At 42.3% G+C, this 20,942-nt stretch overlaps 1 protein-coding gene across 1 annotated transcript in view; it reads right to left on the reverse strand.

Annotated features, from left to right (window-relative positions):
- LOC143942156 (uncharacterized) overlaps positions 1–18,367 on the reverse strand; it is a 1,285,630-nt gene extending 1,267,263 nt beyond the window's left edge. The window contains exons 1-2 of the mRNA XM_077463417.1: positions 18,314–18,367; positions 18,001–18,172 (exon numbers count right to left, since the gene is read on the reverse strand). Coding sequence (XP_077319543.1) covers positions 18,001–18,172; positions 18,314–18,367 — 226 coding nt within the window. The remainder of the gene's footprint in view (positions 1–18,000; positions 18,173–18,313) is intronic.
- Positions 18,368–20,942: the final 2,575 nt, after the last annotated feature.

Genomic DNA, 20,942 nt, shown 5'->3' on the forward strand with positions numbered 1-20,942 from the left:
GTGCCCAGTAAGCAAGTGGTTAATAAAGACTGCAGAAAAAGCAGAAGTAAACATTTTAATTTCAATATACACAGGTCTCAATATACACAAACCATGTAAAATATAGGCTAATGGTATATATCCGGTTTCATGTATACAAGTCTGAGAAAAAAAATACAACATATAGATAGAGAACTAGACTGTATTAATACAGAGGGTATTTGTCCAAATAAGTGCTATCATTCATAATAGTGTGTCACATCCCATTCAAAATTTATTCTGATAGGTATTCTGCTCTGTAATTGAAAGATCCAAAAAAACTCTTTTACATAGGAGGCAAAAAACATCACACCCACTGGTGTTTTTATTTTTTCTGATTTGAACCCTAACCAAGGATAAATCACCATTATGTATGTGATTGAAGTGACGGACAACATTAGTAGCTTTGTTGCCTCTAATGTCACCCAAATGTTCCCTAAATCTGTCCTTGAGTCGACTTGGTCCTGTGCTCAGTGACCGTGGCCGCGGGACCAGTGGACACGATCGCCGCTGGTGTCCCACGATTGGGTCACAGAGCTGAAGAATGAGTAGAGGTCTGTGTAAACAAACCTCTCCTCGTGCTTCCCTGTGTGGCTGTCACCGATCGTCTCTTCCCTTTTATAGGGAAGGACGATCAGTGATGTCACATGCCAGGCCACGCCCCCCTACAATAAAAAAACACATAACGTCATACAGTGATGGCGAACCTTGGCACCCCAGATGTTTTGAAACTACATTTTCCATGATGGTCATGCACTCTGCAGTGTAGTTGAGCATCATGGGAAATGTAGTTTCAAAACATCTGGGGTGCCAAGGTTCGCCATCACTGACGTCATACATAACATCTAAACTGCCCCCTAGTGGTTAACTCCTTCACTGCCAGTTTAATTTACACAGGAATCAGTGCATTTAACCACCTCGCGCCCGCCCTATAGCCGAATGACGGCCGTAGAGCAGGCGCGTTCGTCCGGGTGACCGTCCCTGGACGTCCTAATGTTTACTTCCGCAATGCGCGCCGCCGCAGGCGCGCATTGCAGAAGTTCTGTGTTCGCCGTGTCCCCCGGGGACAGGCAAACACAGATCGCTGTAAACCGCCAATCACAGCGGCCGCTTACAGCGTGATCGGCGTGTCCAATGGGAGATGATCTCATATGTAAACATATGAGATCATCTCTCAGCGCCGCTCTCCCTCCTCACACAGACAGTGTGAGAGGGGAGAGATGAACGGCTGCAGCGGCAGCCGTTCTGCCTCGAGTAAAAAAAAAAAAGAAGTGCCATCCTCCCCCAGCAGTGCCATCCTCCCCCAGCAGTGCCATCCGCCCCAGTGCCATCCACCCCAGTGCTACCTGCCCCCAGTGCCATCCACCCCAGTGCTACCTGCCCCCAGTGCCATCCACCCCAGTGCTACCTGCCCCCAGTGCCACCTGTTGTCAGTGCCACCTGTTGTCAGTGCCATTTGTCATCAGTGCCACGTATAAGTGCCATCTGTCATCAGTGCTACGTGTCATCAGTGCCACATAGTGCCATCTGTCATCAGGGCCACGTATTAGTGCCATCTGTCATCAGTGCCACGTATCAGTGCCATTTGTCATCCGTGCCACCTGTCAGTGTCACGTGCCATCTGTTGTCAGTGTCACCTGTCATCAATGCCACTTATCAGTGCCATCTGTCATCAGTGTCACGCGTCATCGGTGCCATGTATTAGTGCCATCTGTCATCGGTGGCACGTATTAGTGCCACGTATTAGTGCCATCTGTTATCAGTGCCACGTATTAGTGCCACGTGTCTTCAGTGCCACGTGTCATCAGTGCCACGTGTCATCAGTGCCACATATTAGTGCCATCTGTCATCAGTGCCACATATTAGTGCCACCTGTCATCAGTGCCACGTATAAGTGTCATCATTGCCACGTATCAGTGCCATCTGTCATCAGTGTCACGTGTCATTGTCCTGGTGCTTCAAAAGTGTAATAAATAGTCAACAAGTTAGATGTGTAATTTATGTTCCTAGAACACATGATGGCGCTACCTGCATGTTGGGCCTCTCTATGTGGCCAGGCTGTGAAAAAGTCCCACACATGCAGCATTGTAATACTCAGGAGGAGTAGCAGAATTTTTTGGGGGGTGTCATTTGTGGTATACACATGCCATGTGAGAGAAATAACCTATTACAATGACAATTTTGTGGAGAAAAAAAAAATGAAAAATCTTAATTTTGCAAAGAATTGTGGGAAAAAAATGACAACATCAAAAAGCTCACTATGCCTCTTACTAAATACCTTGGAATGTCTACTCTCCAAAAAGGGGTCATTTGGGGGGTATTTGTACTTTCCTGACTTGTTCGGGTCACAAGAAGTGAGATCGGCCACCAGTACATCAGATGTGATCAATTTTGTGTGATTCGCACCACAGCTTGTAGACTCTCTAACTTTCACAAAGACCAAATAATATCCACTAATTTGGGTTATTTTTACCAAAGATATGTAGCAGTATAAATTGTGGCCAAAATTTGTGAAGAAAAATTAATAATTTGCATAATTCTGTCACAGAAACAAAGAAATATGCGTTTTTTTTCAAAATTTTCAGTCTTTTTTCATTTATAGCGCAAAAAATAAAAACCCCAGAGGTGATCAAATACCACCAAAAGAAAGCTCTATTTGTGGGAAAAAAAGGACAAAAAATTCATTTGGGTACAGTGTTGCATGACTGAGTAATTGTCATTCAAATTGTGAGAGCACCGAAAGCTGAAAATTGGTCTGGGCAGGAAGGGTGTTTAACCACTTCCCGACCAGCGCACGACGATGTACGTCGACAGAATGGCACGGGCAGGCATATTGGCGTACAGGTACGTCCAATATTCAATGCCGCCCTGCCATCGGGAGCGCACCGCCGGCGGCGTGCTCCCGCACTGGTCGGGACCCCCGTGAGTCCGGTCGCGGGACCCGCGGACTCGATCGCCGCGGGCATCCCCGCGATCCTCTCACGGAGCGGCCGAATGGAGGAAATGCCGTGTAAACAGCATTTCTCCATTCTGCCTAGCAACTAGTGACGCTGATCTCTGCTTCATGTGATTGGAGCAGAGATCAGTGTTCACTAAATGAAAGCCCAACCCCCCCCCACAGTTAGTAACACACCCCTAGGAACACTTAACCCCTACACTGCCATCCCCTGGTTAACCCCTTCACTGCCAGTGTCATTTACACAGGAATCACTGCATTTATATAGCAGTGATTACTGTATAAATGACAATGGTCTCAAAAAATGTGTCAAAAATGTCCGATGTGTCCGCCATAATGTCGCAGTCACAATAAAAATCGCTGATCGCCGCCATTACTAGTAAAAAAAGAAATAATAAAAAATTATTAATAAAAATGCTATAAAACTATCCCTATTTTGTAAACGCTATAACTTTTGCGCTTTTTTTTACCAAAAATATGTAGAAGAATATGTATCAGCCTAAACTGAGGGAAAAAAATGTTTTTTTATATATTTTTGGGGGATATTTATTATAACAAAAAGTAAAAAAATAATGTGTTTTTTTCAAAATTGACGCTCTATTTTTGTTTATAGCGCAAAAAATAAAAACCACAGAGGTGATCAAATACCACCAAAAGAAAGCTCTATTTGTGGGAAAAAAAGGACGTCAATTTTGTTTGGGAGCCACGTCGCACGACAGCGCAATTGTCAGTTAAAGCGACGCAGTGCCGAATCGTAAAAAGTGGTCTGGTCTTTGACCAGCAAAATGGTCCGGTCTGCAAGTGGTTAAGTGCCCAGTAAGCAAGTGGTTAAATAGCACTGACTGCTGTATAAATGACAATGGTTCTAAAAATGTGTCAAAAATGTCTGATGTGTCCGCCATAATGTCACAGTCACAATAAAAATCGCTGATCACTATCACTAGTAAAAAAAAAAATATTAATAAAAATGCTATAAAACTATCCCCTATTTTGTAGACGCTACAACTTTTGCGCAAACCAATCAATAATCGCTAATTGCAATTTTTTTTACCAACAATATGTAGAAGAATACGTATCAGCCTAAACTGAAAAAAGGACGCCAATTTTGTTTGGGAGCCACGTCGCACGACTGTGCAATTCTCATTTAAAGCAACGCAGTGCCGAATTGCAAAAAGGTATTGGTCCTTTGGCTGCAAATTGGTCCGGGGTTTAAGTGGTTAAATTTGAGATTGAAATGGCGTGTGTGTAGCTAAATCGAACAGATCTCTCTCTACCAATTTATGGAATCTATCCATGTCCGGATTGCTGGACTGTATTGGATAAAAATTTGATGGCACAGAAGGGAACTCTCCAGGTGCCACCACAATCAGTCCATCCAGACAATGGGAAATGTTCAAACTCAAGATCCTCCATATCAATAATCGCACAATTCTCTCTAAAGTACAAAACACAACAACAGGGCATTCAGCAGTAGAAATATAATTTCCTTGTATATCATCGTCTTCATTGAAATAATGTCAACAGTTAAGTTATGAATACATTTATTCATGTCCAATATGGTATTAAATGGATCGAAATGTGAATGAGAACAAAAGTTCAAGCCCTTGCATAAAAGGGAGATTTCTTCATCTGTTAACACTCCTCTGTGTGATACATTTATCACATTGTTGTAAGTACTCTTCTGAGCTCTGAGGGCATAACGTGTCTGAGTAGAATCGCCTATGTGTCCCCTTCTTGTTTCCTTGTGATGAAACTTCTTGCTGTTGAACTTGTGTTGTCCGTTTTTTGAGGACACGGGTTTACATTCCTCATTGGTGACACCGGAAGCTCCATATTGATCAGAAGAACCATCAGACACCACAAGAGTGTTGCTTATAATTTCTGGTTCTGTGTCAGAGAAGCTAACCCGTTTCTTGTGTGAATTGCCAAAATGAACTAAAGGGCGTGTTTTCTTCCAAACATAAACATTATTAAGTTCATAGTCCAATTAATCGCAAAGGAGGTTCTCTTTATTTTCAAGAAATAGTGTCCATCTCAATTTTGTTCACTTTTTCATGGAGTTGTTGATCCAACACAGCAAATTGGGTTACATGTTGCAACGGTAAAATCTCCTGTTGTAAAGCAGTAATCTCATCCTGTAGATTTTCCAATTTTCTGGACTTTTAAGCAATGATCAAATTCATCAAATCAATGGGTGAACTAGAGATACTGTTGTACAAGGAGGATTTGTATTTTGTGGGAATTTCAGAGACCTGGTTCAACAGCTCTCATCATTAGCTGGCAACCATTCAAGGGTATACCCTTTATTGCAAGGATAGAGAGGGTAAAAAAGGGGAGGGGTATGCCTATATATCAAGAATAATTTACAAGTGAATGTGAGAGATGACATCACGAAGGAAACTAGGGAGGAGGTGGAATCCTTATGGGTAGAGCTCCAAAGGGATGAAGCTAAGGGGAAAATATTACTGGGAGTATGCTATAGACCCCCTAACCTGAGGGAGGAGGGGGAGACGGATCTCCTATCATGAGTTGGATTGGCAGCAAGGATTGGAAGTGTTATCATAATGGGGGATTTTAATTATCCAGACATAGACTGGGCGAAGGGAACCGTGCATTTATCTAAGGCTCGCCAGTTCTTGCGTCAATGTCTTGCAGGACAATTTTATGGGTCAGATGGTAGACACACCAACTAGAAATAAAGTGTTACTGGATCTACTGATTACCAACAATACAGACCTGATCACGGATGTGGAAATATGAGGCAATTTAGGAAACAGTGATCACAGGTCAATTGGCTTCAGTATAAATCACACAAATAGGAAACATAAGGGGAATACAAAGACACTGAATTTCAAAAGAGCCAACTTCCCTAAACTACGAACCTTGTTAGAAGGCATACATTGGGATAAAATCTTAGGCACAAAGAATGGGGAGGAGAGATGGGTTTGCTTTAAGAGCATATTAAATAAGGGCATTAGCCAATGCATCCCATTGGGTAAAAAACAAAACAAAGCGAACAAAAGTCCTGGATGGCTTAACTCCAATGTAAAAATGCATATAAAAGCAAAGGAGAAGGCCATCAAAAAATACAAGGTTGAGGGATCATCAGCATTCAGACTTTATAAAGAATGCAGCAAGAAATGTATGGGTGCAATTAGGGCGGCTAAGATAGAACATGAAAGACACATAGAGGAGGAGAGTAAAAAAAATTCCAAGAAGTTATTTACGTTTTGGAAAGTTGGGGGCTGTTTAGCTTAATGTAGAGCCTATCAGAGTCCACGCCAGTTGTGCTATTTAAGGGCTAGTTAGCCCACTTTTATTAAAGGAAAATATAAGTCCAATAACAAACAGTTGCCCACACATGGGTTTCAGCTTTCTACAGCAACAACATAAGTGCAAAATGCCAAGCTACCTGGCTCTCTTCAGCAGCAGCACCACTGCTCAGGCTCCGACATGGAGCCTCCTGACTCCTGTCAGCGACCTCAGGCTCGGGTCTCTGGCTTTCACCATGCCACCTGCACTGTCTGGCTACTCCAGTGCACACCTGCCTTCTCTGGGTTCTCCCTTGCAAGCCTGGACTCCTCGGGAGGGTGGAGCCCAGAACCATGGTCCTGACTCTACTATCAGGCCCACACACACCTGAACAATTAGTGTGCTGGTGAGTCTCCAAACCTGGACCCAGGACTGGGGATTTCATTCTACCGGGATCACTAAGAAATGCCCGGCTCCAGGTCCCAAAGTGGACTTAAATAAATAATGAGAAAACTGAAAAGCCAGTTTCCTCCCAAACAAGCAAATACACTGGAGCCCCTCAACCTGCCTGGTTGAGAATCCTAGACCCATACACTGGTGGGGTATCACACTACCACAGTATGTAAACAGTAAAAAAAGTGAGGACAGACCATATTGGCCCCATAAAGAACGAGGAAGGACATCTGGTTACAAAGGATGGGGAGATGGCGAAGGTATTGAATTTATTCTTCTCCTCAGTCTTCACGAGGGAATCGGGGGGCTTCTGTAACTAAAATTGCAGTGTTTATCCTCATGACACATCACAGGAAGCACTTCCATGGTTAACAGAGGACAGAATTAAAATTAGACTTGGGAAACTTAACATTAATAAATCACCAGGACCAGATGGCTTGCACCCAAGGGTACTTAGGGAACTCGGTCAAGTAATTGCCAGACCATTGTTCAGATGTTGATTCTGAGGTTGAGGACAGTAGGAACATGAGCCTACAGAGAGGAGAGAACACTGGTTAACAACAAATTGGCAGTTATAAAAAAGCAAGAAGTAGTGATGCGCAGTACTAAATTGGGAAATTTAGCCTGAAAGGCTAATAGATTCTATAGGCACCAAGGGTATTAGGTGATAAGTGTACTACCGCCCAAACTGGAAGGGTGGTGTATAAGGAACCAATGTGCGTGTTTTGTGAGGGAATGGTAAGAGACCCTCACTACTATAACATAATAGTGTTTGGAATAAGCATCAAGTGAATATAAGGGCATAAACGAGAAAAGATCTAATGGTTAAACCTAGTGATTCTCAATGCGATTTTTTAGAATTGGCATAATCGTATAAAGTGATAGTGCTGAACAATGAGTGGGTCCGTGTAAATGTCTCCTACATCATAACGTGAATTAAATAATATACATAAAGCAATCAACAAAATATATAGTGATAATTGATGCGATTTGTTAAGATTAACAAAATCGCATAAAAAGTGCCAGTGCTAGACAGTAAATAGGTCTGTGGAAATATCTACTACACCATAAAAAACAATATACATAAAACAGTCACTAACTGAATGAATCAATTTTGTGCAGAGAGTGGTTGATTGTGACTGACAAAAATCGCATAAAGTGCCAGTGCTAGGAAGAGGTTATAAAATAAATACGTGTGGGTGTCTTTCTACCATATAATAAATAATATAAGTACGGTGAAGCAAATACAATCGTGCAAAATTGGCAGAAGATAAATAATAAAAAACGCATAAACAATATTAGTGTTAAAGAAAGGAGAAAAAAAATAAAATCTCTCTAGAAATAATCCAAAAAGGTTGTGCACAATAATTGAAAACTATATAAACAAATATAAAAAATTCTATAGATTGCACAATGACATATATCAAAATGTGTCCATTCAAACTTGTGCAACAACCGGTAGCGATTATATCGAAAATCTCATATGACAAGGAAATCGCATACGGTGCTGGTGTTTAGATTTATGTGCACTATAAAGTAGCGATGTAATCGGTGGTGGTAGTGGTGATGGTGAATATATCCCACGTGGTCCTGTGTACTCGAGATATGGGTGTCCCCTCACCTTACAGCTGTAAGGTAACAGCATGTAACATAAGTATCCTCAGGATTCCTGGTAATCTTTATCCCTCGAGGTCTTGTTCCTGTGTCCCCAAATCCTAACGTCTCCTGCCTATTGCGCCGTGTTGGTCTCTTTAAATGGTCGCTCAGCAGTACTCAGCATGGGGGGGTACCTCTGCGGTTGGGTGTTATGTAAGGGGTTAAACAGATAAGGAGGAAGGGAGCCCCATAGCGTAGTAATTTTGAACAATATTGAAGTTTATTCAGATAAATGGTTAAAATACTCACAAACATATAAATCTCATGTGTGGGGTATAAACGAGCCTCGAGCTCGATTGCGTCACTTCCGGTAGCGTCCCATGGGTCAACCACTCTCTGCACAAAATTGATTCATTGAGTTAGTGACTGTTTTATGTATATTGTTTTTTATGGTGTAGTAGATATTTCCACAGACCTATTTACTGTCTAGCACTGGCACTTTTTATGCAATTTTGTTAATCTTAACAAATCGCATAAATTATCACTATATATTTTGTTGATTGCTTTATGTATATTATTTAATTCACGTTATGATGTAGGAGACATTTACACGGATCCACTCATTGTTCAGCCCTATCACTTTATACGATTATGCCAATTCTAAAAAATCACATTGAGAATCACTAGGTTTAACCATTAGATCTTTTCTCGTTTATGCCCTTATATTCACTTGATGTTTATTCCAAACACTATTATGTTATAGTAGTGAGGGTCTCTTACCATTCCCTCACAAAAGACGCACATTGGTTCCTTATACACCACCCTTCCAGTTTGGGCGGTAGTACACTTATCACCTAATAACCTTGGTGCCTATAGAATCTATTAGCCTTTCAGGCTAAATTTCCCAATTTAGTACTGCGCATCACTACTTCTTGCCTTTTTTATCCTGTAATTGGGGTTCAAGTACCCCATTTTCAGTGTGTGCAGCGGTACAAAAACTAGATTTCTTCCTGATTAGGCGCAGGAATAACTCCTTTTTATACTTAAATTGGCAGTTATGTTCACCCATCCACAGCGTATTGCTGAGTTGACTCCAGTGATGGTGAGGATGGAGGGGATGATGATGATGATGATGATGTCACTGATGCAACTTGGGTGCTGGATAGAGCAGAGGAGGAAATTGAGTGGGAGGCACAACTCCAATGAGGCAGCCATCATGGAGGAGTAGAGAGCAGCCACCCTATTCCATCAGATTGTGGAGCTTTGATCTCCCGGCTCACTTCCCACAGCTCAGCTGTTTGGGCTTTTTTTAGCACATGTGCAGCCAATCGCAGTGTTGCAATTTGCAAACTTTGGAGCAAGCAGATCAAGCGTGGCAAAAAAAAAGAAAACTTTGCAACAAATAGATCAAGCGTGGCAAAAAAGCCTAGGCTAATGACACCATGCACAGCTCTCTCTCTCACTCTCATGAGAGTTTGCCAGGAAGGGAGGGGGAAGGAGTCATAAGAGGGCCAATGAGAGCTGCAGGGCTGCAGAGCTGGAGATGTGCCTCTGTGGGTTTGTGTAAATGCAGGAAGTGGACAGGTAGCAGCTTCAGCTGCCCACAGGTAAAATGGCTGCAGCCAGATTTGGTGGAGGGAGATTTCTTCAGCATATTTGGCAAGTACAGAATCACAGTATATATAAAATATTATGCAAAGTGGTTGGAGGGAAGCTTCAGAATGGCAAAGATGTTTTATTACAAATTATGTGAGCAGACTGCAGTTCCTTTTTAAGTGGCTGTATCCCATTGTTCTATTGTTTCTGTCTACCTTGGGAGCAAAGTATTATGGGATTTATATGTGTATGTGGATTAGCTGTGAGATGGGAGGGGGATTTCTCCTGCAGCCCTTCCTAAAGGCTGTCTATTTGTCTCTTGTTACTGATTGTAGTTTACCCCGCCCTGTGTCATTATGCAAAGAAGGGAGGATTATCCCCGGAGTGTATATCTCTCTGTACCTGTGTTTGAATAAACAGTCTTGTGTTTTCCACCACCCTACACTGATGTCTCAACAAGTAACTGGGTGGGCTAAGGGATCTTGGATCATGCTGGTACCGGGCAAGGAAAGCTTATACCAGGGACATACTCCTCTTGAGTATGGGGGTCCATCACAGTCACCCCTGCACATCTGGTAATTAGCAGTATGTTTATCTGTGTGTCAGGAACATATGAAATTTTGTGAGTGTTCTGTGACATGCAGCAATGTGAACCAAGCCTTAGATTGGGGTGGTGTGAGACTGAAAATACTTTTCAGGGGTGCCTTGACTAGAAAAAGGTTGTGAAATGCTTTCCTACACTAACATGTGCACCTGCTGGGCACACTATATGAACTGCATGAATAAATACAAAGCTTCCTCTGATTGGCTGAGGTGGAGAGGTGGGTGGATGATGTCATGATGTGGGATGGGATGTTTAAGTCCCATAGCCAGAACAAGGTGCTGTGTAAAGTTTATACAGAGCACTTGGGCCAGCATGGACCAAACTAGTTAGTTAAAGTAAAGCTGGAGATTAGTTTTAAGGTTTGATCCTTTGGGTATCTATACCACAATATTTATATTTTATTAAAATAATGAGAAATATATTGTGTTTTGTGCACTAAAATATCTTTTTACTGCAAATATGTTTGATAAACTGTTTCCTTCAGAATGTATATAATGTGTGGGGATTTTAACTGATCTTTAGGCCTAAAATGTGCCATTAATGGTCGTGCCCTATGACCGAGACAACTGTGGATCACATAAACACACGACATGACTTAAAACATAAAATAGACCTGAGGTGTGCCTTGGTCATCTGGCTGGTTTGCCAAGAAAAGGGGCATACCCAAGATAAGTAATAAATGATCGTGGAGAGAAATGTGCTGAGAAGTGCCCTGAAAAGGGGGGAAAGGGGGGAGGGTATCACGCACTGGAACTGACAAGGAGCATGGGTGAGTGGTCTGCTTAAATACCCCCCGGGCTCCTCCCATAAATTCAGGCCACCATACTGGCTTTCTTACTTAACATGTATAAAAAATGCAAAAAATGCCCTGGCAGTGAAAAGGTTAATACACAAAGATCTAATATGGCGGTATATTATTTAGTAGACATGTGCATTCGTTTTCGTCCGAATGCATTTTCGTACGAATTTCAGGTATTTTCGTTTTCGTTTTGACAAACAATAACGAAAGCACAGAATCCAAAAAACGAAAGATCCGACATAAATAAATGCTTAAAGCGGGAGTTCCGCCGTTTTTTTTAAAAGCCAGCAGCTACAAATACTGCAGCTGCTGACTTTTAAAATAAGGACACTTACCCGCCCAGCGTGCCCGCGATGTCGGCCCCCGAAGCCGATCTGTCGAGTGCTGCCACCGCCATCTTGGCTATGGGCTTAATTTCCCGGTTCCCTACTGCGCATGCGCGAGTCACGCTGCGCAATAAGGATGGTCCCCACTGTCTCTGGGATCCGTGTGTTTCCCAGCAGACAGCGGGGGACCTGCAGAAAGGGGCGTAGATTTTCCGGAAAGGGCCGTAGATTCTGCGGATATCTATGCCGGAAGAGGGTGCAGATACCTATACTGTACAGGTACCTGCACCCTCCCCCCTGAAAGGTGCCAATTGTGGCGCCGGAGGGGGGAGGGTTCTGATAGGGTTAAAAATAATGGCTTAGAGTTCTACTTAAATTGTTTTGCCTTTTCTTACCTGTATATGTATCAAATCTGTATCTAGATGGAATTTGGAACTGCTGATGTATCAATCTGTATCTAGATGCAATTAGGAATTGCCGAATAATCATTACGTGTTTACTGATGAGAAACTCTTTGTACCTTAACCTCATTTGGTAATGTCGATAAGATTATTGCTGCCTATAAAAGGCCTATGAAAGAAGTAAAGGGTGCGGTCCTTCATTTGCTCCGGACTGTGACACAGACATATCTGCTTCCGTGTCATAATTCTTATAGAAGCATTAATTTGACATAGCAATATTAACCTAAGAGCAACTTATTTAAGAGTTGCCCCTAACAGTTCCAATGAGCGGAAGTTCCACTTTAGGGTGGACCTCCGCTTTTATTTTCATTTTTGTTGTTACAACAGTTCGATATAGAATAGGAGGTTCAACGTGACTCTGACAATAACAATCTGTGTCTATAGAACCTGTGGTCGAATGTGCCTAACCTTTTCGACAGAGAGAAAAGATTCTGCAAGTTACTGTCCTAAAAAAGTGTTTGGGGACCCGGGTCCTGCCCCAGGGGACATGAATCAATGCAAAAAAAAAGTTTTAAAAACGGACGTTTTTTTCGGGAGCAGTGATTTTAATAATGATTAAAGTGAAACAATAAAAGTGTAATATTCCTTTAAATTTCATACCCGGGTATGTGTATAGTATGCCTGTGAAGGGGCACATGTTTCTGGTGCTTAGAACTGTCCTTGCACAAAGTGTCATTTATGCAGGAAAAAAGTCCTTTAAAATCACTCACAGCTATTATAAATTGTCGGCTCCGTAATACAGAGAACACTCATTGAAAGCCATTGATAAAAATAAATAAATAAATAAATAAAAAAGCGTGGGGGTCCCCCAAATTCAATTACCAGGCCCTTCAGGTCTGGTATGGATATTAAGGGGAACCATCCGTCAAATTAAAAAAAAAAATTGACGTGGGGGTTCCCCCTAAATATCCATACCAGACCCTTTATCCGAGCACGCAACCTGGCAGGCCGCAGGAAAAGAGGGGGGACGAGAGAGCGCCCCCCTCCTGAACCATACCAGGCCACATGCCCTCAACATTGGGATGATGCTTTGGGGGTCTGTGACCCCTCAAAGCACCTTGTCTCCAATGTTGATGTGGAGAAGGGCCTCATCCCCACAACGCTGTCTAGTGGTTGTGGGGGTCTGTGGGCGGGGGGCTTATCAGAATCTGGAAGCCCCCTTTAACAAGGGGACCCCAGATCCCGCCCCCCCATTTGAAATGGTAAGGTACCATTTCACAAAGAAAGTGTAAATAATAGTTAAATAAGACAAACACACTTTTGAAAAATTCCTTTATTAAAAAAAAAAAAAAAAAAAAAAAAGATTCCAGCGGTGGTAATCCACTCTTGCTATCCAGCGATGGATGGATGATCATCTCTCCGGGGTCCCGCGATGGCTGATCTGATCCAGCGCAGCAAATCCATCCATCTTCTGTCTCCACGGAGGAGACACTGCGGGGATCCCGGCGGCCTAACGTTTGTTATATGCGGAGGGTGGGGCCACCCTTCACCTGACCCCGCCCCCCTCTGATGCAAGGGGAAACCCGGGCTTCCACCCCCCCTCTGATGTAACACAGGCAGGTTTCCATTACATCAGTGGGGGGCGGGGTCACCCATACATCACTGGGGAAGTCCGGGTTTCCCCTTGCGTCAGAGGGGGTGGGGTCAGGTGACGGGTGGCCCCGCCCTCCACATATAACAAACGTCAGGCCGCCGGGATCCCCGCAGCGTCTCCTCCGTGGAGACAGAAGATGGATGGATTTGCTGCGCTGGATCAGATCAGCCATCGCTGGACCCCGGAGAGATGATCATCCAACCATCGCTGGATAGCAAGAGTGGATTACCACCGCTGGAATCTTTTTTTTATTTTATTTTTATTTTTAATAAAGGAATTTTTCAGAAGTGTGTTTGTCTTATTTAACTATTTTTTACACTTTCTTTGTGAAATGGTAAGGGTACTTTTTTACCCCCTTACCATTTCAAACAGGGGGGGGCGGGATCTGGGGGTCCCCTTGTTAAAGGGGGCTTCCAGATTCTGATAAGACCCCCTGCCCGCAGACCCCCACAACCACCGGCCAGGGTTGTGGGGATGAGGCCCTTCTCCACATCAACATGGGGACAAGGTGCTTTGAGGGGTCACAGACCCCCAAAGCATCCTCCCAATGTTGAGGGCATGTGGCCTGGTACGGTTCAAGAGGGAGGAGGGCGTTCTCTCGTCCCCCCCTTTTCCTGCGGCCTGCCAGGTTGCGTGCTCGGATAAAGGGTCTGGTATGGATTTTTTACATTTGACGCGGGGTTCCCCTTAATATTCATACCAGAACTGAAGGGCCTGGTAATTGAATTTGGGGGACCCCACGATTTAAAAAAAAAAAAAAAAAAATTTTATCAATGACTTTCAATGAGTTTTTAAAAAGATTGCATTAATTGCACATTATTCATTTATTTCATTTACCTACAAGTATGGATTTGTTCCATCAATAGTAAATAATCTCAATAGGCTTTATCTCTATATTTCTGCAGAATAGCACGGCCTGGTAAGCACACATCCTACACTATCATGGTCACCTGGGCTTTACACAGCTGCTGTCCTCGTTTTGGGTGCGATTCCTCACCTCAGCCCCAGGGGAGATCGATATCCCTGTCCCCCCCTTTTCTTGAGAGATTGTTCTCCGTTTAAAGGTTATCCCATATTTATAGACACTTTTGATCTAATTTCAGAGCATTTGTACTCCTGATGATTGGCAAGAGCCATGAAATGTGCGTCGAGTATATATCCAACTGATGCCGAGATCATTTCGACTTACTATGAGCAATGGCTAATGTTTATTGGTTTTATGAATGGATGAGTATATCTACACATCTGCATTGCTAATGATGTTGTATTGTACCTTGCAAAATGACTGTATATCTAAACAAATGTATTTAAAGAAATATACTAAAGTTAATTGTGTCCTATATTAGTTTGACACTTTTTGTGATATGGTTTGTACCCAACAAATAAATATATATTTTTTACTCAGCAACACGCCTCATTTAAAGTCCCATTTGCCCTTTTTTGAATGTTGACTTTCAATGAGTGTTCTCTGTATTACGGAGCCGACAATTCATAATAGCTGCAAGTGATTTTAAAGGACTTTTTTTTCTGCAGAAATGACACTTTGTGCAGGGACAGTTCTAAGCACTGGAAACATGTGCCCCTTCACAGGCATACTTTAGACACACTCCAGCTACGAAATTTAAAGGAAAATTACACTTTTATTGTTTCACTTATTAAAATCACTGCTCCTGAAAAAACTGCCGTTTTAAAACTTTTTTTTGCATTGATCCATGTCCCCTGGGGCAGGACCCAGGCCCCCAAACACTTTTTAGGACAGTAACTTGCATATTAGCCTTTAAAATTAGCACTTTCGATTTTGAACGTTGGAGTCCCATAGACTTTAATAGGGTTCTAAAGTTCACACGAAGTATGCTATATACTAGCTCCATTGAATCTTCTTTATACATTCGACAGACACCATAAGCCTTCAAAGACAGATTCGACCGTAATTCATGTGGATTTTCAGACGAATGCAATTTTTGAACGAAAAACGAAATAAGTAAAAACGAATTTCGGGAGTAACTAAATAAATACATTTTTCGGACGAAAACGAAATTCCGAAACAAAATATTTTACGCTGCACATGTGTATTATTTATATAATCAGTCAGAACACAATATTAATCAGATCACTTCTATATATTTATATATGGTCAGAATATGGGGACCTCTACCAGGGCGCTCTTTAACCACTTCAGCCCTGGAAGAATTTACCCCCTTCCTGACCAGACCATTTTTTGTGTTATGGCACTGTGTCGCTTTCACTGACAATTGCGTGGTCGAGCGACGTGTCCTTTTTTACAATTTTGCGGATATTGATTGGTTTATGCAAAAGTTATTGTGTCTACAAAATAGGGGATAGTTTTATGGCATTTTTTTTTTTTTTACTAGTAATGGCAGCAGACAAATTGTACACTTTTCACACTTTTTTGGGACCATATAAAAATGCACTGATTACTGTATAAATAAGACTGACAGGGAAGGGGTTAACACTAGTGGCGATCAAGGGGTTAAATGTGTTCCCTAAGAGGTGTTTCTAACTGTATGGGGGCTGGGCTAATTGGAGGAGGAGACAGATCGCTGTTCTTAATCACTAGGAACAGACAATCTCACTCTACTTCCCTGACAGAACGGGGATCTGTTTGTTTACACTGGCAGATCCCTGTTCTGCTTCTCTCTGGAGCAATCGCGGGTGGACCCGCTGGCTGGCTCCCCCGCTAGTAAATTGGCACAGATTGCCGTGTACATGCCCAACGTACGATGATGGCAGTTTGTGCCGCCGAGCCAACCTGCTGTACAACTGCGGCCGCTGGACGGCAAGCAGTTAATAACTACTAGGACCCCATGATGACTGCATAGACTATTTTCTGGAAAAGGTGAACTTGGTCTTTAACCCCCCTGGCGGTATTCCCGAGTCTGGCTCGGGATGAAAATTTTGTACCAAAAGCGGTAACCCTGGCCCAGACTCGGGATCGCATCGCTGAATCCAGGAAGATGTTACTTACCTTGTCCCCTGGATCCAGCGATGTCCCCCCGCTGTACGAGCGAGCCGTCCTCCGCTCGATTCATCAGATCGCCGGGCTCTGTTCCCTGTGAGCGGTGCGACGCACGGGGACGGAGAACGGCGCCAAATTCAAAAAGTAAAACACACAGTATACATACAGTATAATGTAATCTTATAGATTACATTACTATATGTAATTATTTCACATCCCCTTTGTCCCTAGTGGTTTCTCCAGTGTCCTGCATGCAGTTTTATATTATAAAAACTGTTCTTTATGCCTGGAAACTGGAGATTGTCCATAGCAACCAAAACTGTCCCTTTACATCAAAAGCGATTTTAGACCAGCTAGAAAACAGCGATAATAAATTAGAATCACTCGCAGAATTGAGGGATAGTGATTTGTGGGGAGATCCGTCATCAAATACTGAAAAGTAATGACAGCGACAATTCTGCAACTGAGAAAATTTCTGTGTTTTTGAATTATTGAATATGTTATATTATTATTTGGTATAATTATTTATAGTTATTTATTATATTATAATTTATGATTTCATTTTTCAAACTTTATCATACCCGGGATGTCTGCTAGATTCTGGTTTGGACAGATTTAAGTGAGTTATTCCTAAGAATTACAGGACTACAATATAAAACGCCAAATTTTCATGCAAAATAAATTGTACCGCTTTCAGCACCTAAAATCTGAAATAATCGTATCGCCAGGGAAGTTAAAATTGTGCACATCTCTGCAATGGAAACAAACTTTGCTACACAATATTTTTGTACAAATAAAACAGATACAACAAATCACTTCCAATTATACATTTAATATTTTTAGGGTTTACATTCACTTTTAATTTTTATATCCTCCAGTCCAATGTGCAGTAAAGAACGATTTTCTAAAACAAGGTTGTTTCCATGTAATCTAATATCAGTTTTCAGATAGAAATATTTTAGTAGTTAGGAGACGGGACATGGCGTTCCAGAGAAAGGGGGAGGAGTAATGTGGTCACATGGTTTACAGTCCAGAAAATAAACACATTATTAGAAATCCTATCTATACTGTTAAAATAAATACAAATTCTGATCTGACGGTGAGGATTTGTTTGGAAATGGGAAGAAGAGCAAATCTGCCAAAGAGAAAAGGAGAGAAGAAAGATAGTGGTGAGGAGTGCGGTGTATGTGTACTGTGTTTATCACTGACAATGGAGGGACACTTGGGATAATTAGTGTCAATCATTATTTTGGGATAATTGGTGTCAATCATTATTTTGGGATAATTAGTGCCAATCATTATTTTGGGATAATTGGTGTCAATCATTATTTTATCACATTGTTGTCTGAAAACACAAAGTCCTGTTACCTGTCTGTGTGATCTCATCCAGAACCGACAATAATTTCGGATGACGATAATATTTCTGTAGTGCATAGAGACACTTCCAGAGTCCAATCACAGCTTTTCTTCCCAGATCCTGAAAATCTTGTAACAAGGTGCGAGTGAAGGAAGACGGGTCTTTTTCTATTGATTGCCATTTCTGTAAAATATAACTTATTACTGTTTCATATCTGCTGTTAAAATGTAACTTTATTTTTTGGGATAAATACATAAAATGATTCTGGGTGCTTTGAACACTTCAGAAAAGAAGATCTTGTTACAAGGAAGTTATACTGAGTACCGATGACACATGCCTGAACTCTTCCTGGCCTTTGTGTGCTTTTACATTTCTCATATCACAATTGGATGTAATAGGACACTACCAGAGCTGAAGGTGTTCTGTCGGATATGGCGACCCATCAGATTTAGTAATGGAAGTGATGTTTTGTTGCGGCCATCTTGCTACACCCCGCACTCCTCCACAGTAAGAATACAGTGAGAAGGCGGAAATCGGACATCTTTATACACCCACTGGAGTCTTGCATTACACGCTTATTTTTAACAGTTAACTCAGCTTATATAGTCAAATTAAGTATTTTGAAATCCGTCTGAATGTTTACACATTGAAAAAAAATAATCAGCGGCGGGCCTGGTGATCTCACATGTTTGCTAATATGATAGAACACCGCTAATTAGAAAAATCAACATCAAAACAGTCTGGAGGATTTCAAAATACTCCATTTGACTATATAAGCTGAGTTAGTGTAAAATGTAAGACTCCAGTGAGTGCAACAAGATGTCCGCTTGCCGATTTCTCACTGTATCCTTACTGTGGACGAGTGCGGGGTGTACCAAGATGGCGGCGACAGAACGTTACTCCTGTTACTAAATCTGACGGGTCACCATAAAACACAGGCAAGAGAGACAACAGATCAGATTGATACTATTCACTACAGGGGGTGATAATGGGATTAAAAACATATATTTAACTACAGTGCCCGACCAATAGCAAAATGATAGCCACAGCGGGGATCAGCTGTCCTGACTGGGTGTCATATGATGTCCAGCAGGACAAGCTGCTCATGCACACCCTCGGGGGGCACACAGCACAGCAATCAAACCAACACACCGCTTCTCCAATCTAGGTAAAGAGCCCATGAGGTAAGCTTTTTACCACATGATCAGTTCACAGCCGATGACATGGTAACCAGGAAGTGCTGTTTATCTGCTTTCTTCTATTTGCGCCGACAGGTGTGAGTAGAAGAGAGCCAATCAGCAGCTCTCCTGAAAGGGGGGTCTGCAATGATAACCAGCGCATTGATTATCAGTGCAGACCAATCAGTGATGCCCATCGGTGGCCCACCAGTGCCTGCCAGTAATGCCAATCAATGCCCATAAGGGATGTCAATCAGTTCCCATCAGTAATGCCAGTCAGTGCCTCCTCATCAGTGCCATCTATCTGTGTCGCTAAACAGTGCCCCTTATCAGTGCCCATCATTGCTTTCCATCAGTACACATAACTGTCACCTATCAGTACCCATCAGTGCTGCCTATTCGTGCCCATCAGTGCTGCATATCAGTGCCTCCTCATCAGTGCTACCTCATCAGTGCCCATCAGTGAAGGAGTTGAACTTATTTACAAAATTTTATAACAAAAACAAAGAAAAACATTATTTTTTTTCTAAATTTTGGGTATTTTTTTTATTTGTAGCGAGTGGTGATCAAATACCACCAAAAGAAAGCTCTATGTGTGGGAAAAAAATAAAAATGTCATATGATTAGTGTAATTGTCACTCAAAGTGTGACAGAGCTGAAATCTGAAAATTGGCCTGGGCAGGAAGGGGGTGAATATTGCCCGATATTGAAGTGGTTAAAGAACGTTATCTCAACATTTCATATTTCTGATATGTACCTGCTGTACCAGGTAATTGTGTTAAACAATATCTCATTCTTTTTATTGCTTTCTTTGTGTGGAATACCAGGTGATCCTGCCAGTCCCCCTGTTTCCCATTTCAAACTGACCACTCTAGGCATTAGAGCACATTTTTCCCAGCTTTGTTCTAGCTGTGCTGGAAGAACAGCCTGCCTGTCCTCAAATGGCCAAGACTTGTGCTGATTCCCCCTCACAGCAATTTACTGGAAAGATCAGTGTGCTGTTATTTCTCCACCCCCACCTCCTTAAAGATGAGTTCCACCGGTGGAAAAAAAATAATATAAGGATACTAACCTGTCCAGGGAGCCCGCTATGTCAGCACTCCAACTGATCTTCAGATTAACTCCTGGGTGCTGCCACTGCCATTCCTGGTAAGTGAAACCAGGCAGTGAAGACTTTCAGCTTCACTTCTGGTTCCCTACTGTGCATGCACGAGTCGTGCTGCATGTTCTGATTGGTCCCTGATGTATTCTGGGACCTGTGTGTCTCCCAGAAGACAGCAGGGGGAAGGAGGATTTGCCAGACATTGCGTAGATCGCGTAAATGTGCAGCGATTTTCCCGGAAGTGAGAGCAGATACCGGGAATTGACAGGTATCTGCTCCCCCCTTCCCCCTGAAAGGTGCCAAATGTGACACCGGAGGGGGAGGAATCCGAATATCGAAAGTTCAATTTCTGGGTGGAACTCCACTTTAAACTTTTTATGCAGCAGGGAACAGAGGTTATGGGAAAAAGTATTTCTGATATATTTTATATGTATACACAAATGCTTTGCCTTTCATTTCTATTTAAACGGAATGGATTGTTTTACAAGGTGATGGTTCACAAAACACTTTAAGGGCAATTTAATATAAGATATTTTAAAATATGGGACGTGGTCAGATGTAGGTGGGGCAGCAAGCGTTTCCTCAGAGCTCCGTCTATCCTGCACTCATCCGGTCCTTAGGAGCAGTTTTGCCCATGTTCAGAGCACAAATCCAGGCAGGGCTCAGTGCCCTC

This window comes from Lithobates pipiens, unplaced genomic scaffold, assembly GCF_037356315.1.
Source record: "Lithobates pipiens isolate NorthernLeopardFrog02 unplaced genomic scaffold, aLitPip1_a1.2 Scaffold_30, whole genome shotgun sequence".
NCBI lineage: Eukaryota > Metazoa > Chordata > Amphibia > Anura > Ranidae > Lithobates > Lithobates pipiens.